Source organism: Penaeus monodon, chromosome 44, assembly GCF_015228065.2.
Source record: "Penaeus monodon isolate SGIC_2016 chromosome 44, NSTDA_Pmon_1, whole genome shotgun sequence".
NCBI classification, from domain to species: domain Eukaryota; kingdom Metazoa; phylum Arthropoda; class Malacostraca; order Decapoda; family Penaeidae; genus Penaeus; species Penaeus monodon.
Genome location: NC_051429.1, coordinates 5222150 through 5227149, shown reverse-complemented (window position 1 = coordinate 5227149; position 5000 = coordinate 5222150). Strand labels below are relative to the sequence as shown.

At 39.7% G+C, this 5000-nt stretch overlaps 1 protein-coding gene across 1 annotated transcript in view; it reads left to right on the top strand.

Annotated features, from left to right (window-relative positions):
• Positions 1-3439, top strand: part of LOC119568560 (zinc finger protein 594-like) — an 8687-nt gene extending 5248 nt beyond the window's left edge. Inside the window, exons 5-8 of the mRNA XM_037917102.1 lie at positions 1-149; positions 2555-2661; positions 2904-3079; positions 3345-3439. The exon at positions 1-149 is cut by the window's left edge and continues 27 nt beyond it. Of these exons, the coding sequence (XP_037773030.1) occupies positions 1-149; positions 2555-2661; positions 2904-3079; positions 3345-3439 (527 nt within the window). The remainder of the gene's footprint in view (positions 150-2554; positions 2662-2903; positions 3080-3344) is intronic.
• Positions 3440-5000: the final 1561 nt, after the last annotated feature.

Sequence of the window (5000 nt, the reverse complement as noted above, 5' to 3'; positions counted from 1 at the left end):
ACACCAAGGAGAAACCATACTGCTGTGAGAATTGCAACAAGGCCTTCTCATATAAAGGTAGTCTAGAGATTCATATGAGAAGGCATAGAAAGGAGAAGACATACAGCTGTGAAATTTGCAATAAGGCCTTCTATTTGAAAAGCCATGTAGTAAGGCATATGAGAGTGCATACAAAAGAGAAACTATACAGCTGTGAGATTTGCAATAAAAACTTCTCACAAAAATCTGTTCTAGTAACCCACATGAGAGTACACACAAAAGAGAAGCCATACAGCTGTGAGATTTGCAATAAGGCCTTTCATACAGATGTGGTAAATTTAACCCACTGAGACTTCATACACAGGAGAAACCATATAGCTGTGAGATTGCAATAAACACTTCTCAAATATATCTAACCAAATACAACATATGAGAGTACATACGAAGAGAAACCATACAGCTGTGAGTTGCAATAAGGGTTTCTCACAGAATCTAGTTTAGTGAGACATATAAGAGTACATACAAAAGAAAAACCCATACTGCTGTGAGATTTGTAATAAGGCCTTTGCTTTGAAAGGTAATTTTAGTAAAGCACATGAGAGTACATACAAAGGATAAGATTATCTGCATTTTAGATAATAAAAGTTATCTTTCTCTTATCTGTGTTGTATATGTTTTTCTTAATATGTAGTTTTGTCAAGTTTGATCAAGTTTTAGTCATTAGGATTTGTGTTTAGTCTCCATAGAATTTTTTATCTACATGCAATGCTGTCACTGACCAGGGGTGATTAGAAAGTTGGCCACGAATGTCCATAGTGTTCAAAGAAGATGCTACTCCCCTTCATTAAAAAAGTCATAGATATGGAAGTCGTTGGCTGATTTATACATGAGTGTTCTGACTTCTTCTATTTTATATAAAGTAGTATGTATTTTTTTTTCTTTTTTTTACGAAATGTAAGTGGATTCAAGGAGATAATTTTGATATATACGAGTGGACATGCACAAACGCACACATATATCCTCATCTGTGTATCTGTTTATCTGTGTATATGTCATGAAATATATTCATCGGCAATCGTACCTTTCTCATGCCATAAGAAAGAATCACTATGACTTATTGTTAGCATCTTTAAATATAAGTATAAATGAAAAAGAATATATACCCCAGAGATGTCTTTAGAAATACATCGTAATTTTAATTCAGATATAATCAAAGTGCATTAAATGCCATTGTTCCATGTGAAGCTATCCATTCTCATTCATACTACATCTCTCTCTCTCTCTCTCTCACACACACACTCACACACACACACACACACACACACACATACACACATAAACACACACACACAGATATATATATATATATATATATATATATATATATATATTATATATATTATTATATAAAAATATATACATATACCTAAATGTACACGGAATTATGTCCCAAATTTTCTCCTTAATTTTCCCCTCTTTTTTGTTTATTTTTGTTTCAGTATTTTCCATCAGATTACTCTCATTGTTTGTATAATTACCCTTTTTAGTATTATTCTTATCATTTAAAAAATAAATTATTATTTTTATTGATTTTTCTCTCCCTGAACCCACAAGCAATAAGCCTTTTGACATCATGCTTTCGTCTCTGTGCCTTGTGTTAGTCTGAGAGGAACACAGAAGGACATCCAGCTGTTATGTCCTTGTATATATGTCTGTGTGTGTGTCTATATATGCATAAAAGGGAAAACCCCGTATGTTGATGCATGCTTAACCATGTTTGCTATTTATGAGCACATGATTGGAAGCTGCTGAAAAATCTATTAGTTTTATTAGTCGTTAGGCCGGGGGTGCCCAGCCTTCGTGTTCATGTGTACCCCTTGGGCAGTTTTATAGAATTTTTTGTACCTTAAAAATTAAAGAGAGAGAGAAAAAATTATATTGATTTTTTAAAATAATTTTATTGTGAACATTGTGTAGACTGCATTAGAATCTTAACCCCTTGGATCCGGTTGCTTCACTGTTATCACGTGACCAAACCCTCCCAATCCCTTGCTTGTTGTCCTAGAGAAGCTTAGGAGACGGAGACTGGGTCTCAGGGTAGTGGATCAGCCCTACCTTGCACCTCAACCCTCGTCTCAAGTAATTTTGCATGGTCATTTCTTCTCCTTTCTTTTCCTTCTCGTCATTATGGTCTTTCCTTCTCCCCCTTTCCTTTCCTTCTCTTCATCATCCCCATCTTCTGTCCACTTCCTAGGGTGTGAAAGCCATGCTGAAAGGATGAAAGAATGGCATTAGTCTTATGTAAACGGCCGCTCTGCCAGGTGGCGGCTTGAAGGCCGGGCGCACCCAAACAAGTGTGTGCGATAACAAGACTCCGTGCTTCCTATTGGCAAAATTATTTCTACTTTTTATATAGAAGCGCGTTTATTTATTTATCTTTTACCTATTTATTTATTTATTTTTATTTGTTTTATCTTTTTTTTTTTTTTTTTTTTTTTTTTGCCATTTTCCAGTGTCCATGTGTGCCATTTGATTTTAGTTATCCAGATGTAATATTTTTTTGTTCTCTGCACAGATTCCAGTCATCTCTCTAGGTAGTCTACACTTCAGGGCAATGGAAATAAAAATATGTAACACTCTGTTATTTGTGTCAGTTTTTATCAGTGATACAACCTTTGTCTCGTCAGTCACGGCGCCAGGAATATGATGCTGAGAATGGAAATGGCTTCTTTAAATGGAGCCAGCGCTCTTCCAGTCACCACTCACGGACATTTCATTCCACAGTGAAGGGAATGACGCAAAATCGCCAAATGAGTCTATTATGTTTGTAATTCATAGCTTATAAATCTAATGGTACTTCACCTCCAGCATATCAATGATAGGAGTAGCACTAAAGTTTGTATGTGTAGAAACTTTTTATACAGTTATTGCACAAACAAAGCTACAATTACAGTGCTAATAATGAGTAATATTATTACACCGTCCTATGCCCGTTATTGCTGTGGGGCGGTATCCCGTTTAGTCCAGCCAAAAGGGATCGATTTTACAGCCGCCTTCCACGGAGAATGCTTTTCTCTCCCAGCAATGTCTCCAAAGACAAGTAGGCAAAGTTTCTTTGTGCAGCCGCCCTGATTGTTCCCGTCTTGCCATAGTTACGTTGGAATCCTAAGTTAATGCATTATCAACCCTAACTCACTTCACTGGTAAACCCATTCCTGCCCAGCGTCATCTCTTGCTCAGTACTTGTATTAAAACTGTCTCCATCTCCCTAACAACCTGCCCTGTCTACGGCAATTATATTGTAGAGAATACCTGCCTCGTGGACTATGATGCAGTATCAGTACAATATTCATTTTTGCCCCTAGAGGCTGCCGTAAGTCCTCCACCAATATTGCCAAGATTACTCCCTCATGATGTTTGCCCCCAATACCTATGCCTGTTTTTGCCATGGGAGACTTAGAAGATAGAGCCTGAGACCCTATGCCTCAGCCCTCGACTCAACTAATTTTGCAATCTTTTTTCCCTCCCCTTTTTCGTTTGTTTCTCTCCTCAAACCTCTTCAACTGTCCATTTACTAAGGTGTGAGAACCGAGTTGAAAGGATGAAAGGCTGACTTTGTGCCAGTCATGAACGGCCTAGGGGAGCCGTGGGCACGGTATTTAGTTGTTTAGCCCTTGTCCCTCAAGGGGACGATGAAAGTTGGAATATTTCTCTCCCCAACATATCCTAGGCTTAGCATGGCCAGTAATAAAGACCTTGTATCATTAATAGTGATATTTAGGCTTACTTCTTTATCAGATAGCCCCATTGATTTCCATTCTGGTTCCCCGATCCTAGGCTCTCCTTTGACCACAACTCCGAACACAGCTACTCCCTCCTCAGTACCTACTACCACATCAGCCCAGTCCAAATCATCCATCCAGGTCAACACTCAGTCTCCAGGAGACATTCTTCCTCCCCGAGCATCCACTACTTTATCTCTTCCACCCCCACAACTTTTTCATTAACTACACCGTTCTCCCTTATTTCTACTCGGCAACCTTACTGTCCACTACTCCGCAGTACTGCCTCACTCAACACTACTCCATCTTCCACACATCCCTGTCCGGCTACGGCCTCCTCCTCTAAAAACATCTTTAATATTTCGTAATCCCCCCCACTCAGCCTCTTATTCTGACAACACTTTCTTCTCCCAGGAATGCCTCAAAAAAGAAGAAAAAGGCAACGTTTACTCAACACATTTACATCAGAACTATAGCATTATCAACCCTGACTTCATTGGCTCACCGATTCCTGCCTAACCTCATCCCTCTCTCAACACTTTCATTGGAACTGTCTCCATCTCCCCAATAAATTGCCCTGTCTACGAAAGTAATTGGTCAGATTGGGGAGAATACTCACTCACCTGCCCTTCCAATATTGCCATAATTACTTTCCATATACATGACCTCCCATTTAATGGTTACAATGGTGGAGGGCATATCAACCTCCCCACCCCCCATCAAGATTGGTGGCGCCCTCTCTGTGCCCAACCTGGTCATAATCTATCAAACTGCTCTGCACAGCCACACATGTGTGCCAGTTGTGGCGGCTCCCATAATGTATTTTATAGGGGCTGCCCTACCTACAAGTTTGAATCTGAAGGGCAAGTCTCAGATTCAAACTTGGCCTCACTTTACACGAAGCAAGACAGGAAGCACGTTGATGAAGTTTCTCACTCTCTGCTCCAGTAATTGCTCTTCCCCTCCCTTTTTCTCCCATGATGTTTCTACATCTTCCCCAACATCTCTTCCTCACCGCGCTTCTACCTACTACATCTCCTAGTATTTTTTTTTTTTTTTGCCATTCCAAATCCAGATGCCTCTGTCTCCACCATTCTAGACACCCAGTCACTACTTCCCCGGTACTTACGTCTCTTCCTCCTTGCCCAACTCACAAGACAAGCTAAATGCTCCATCCCATTTTGTACCTCACCCTCTCTATCAACCTCTCCTTCTGCTGTCCATTATTCTCCCCCTACA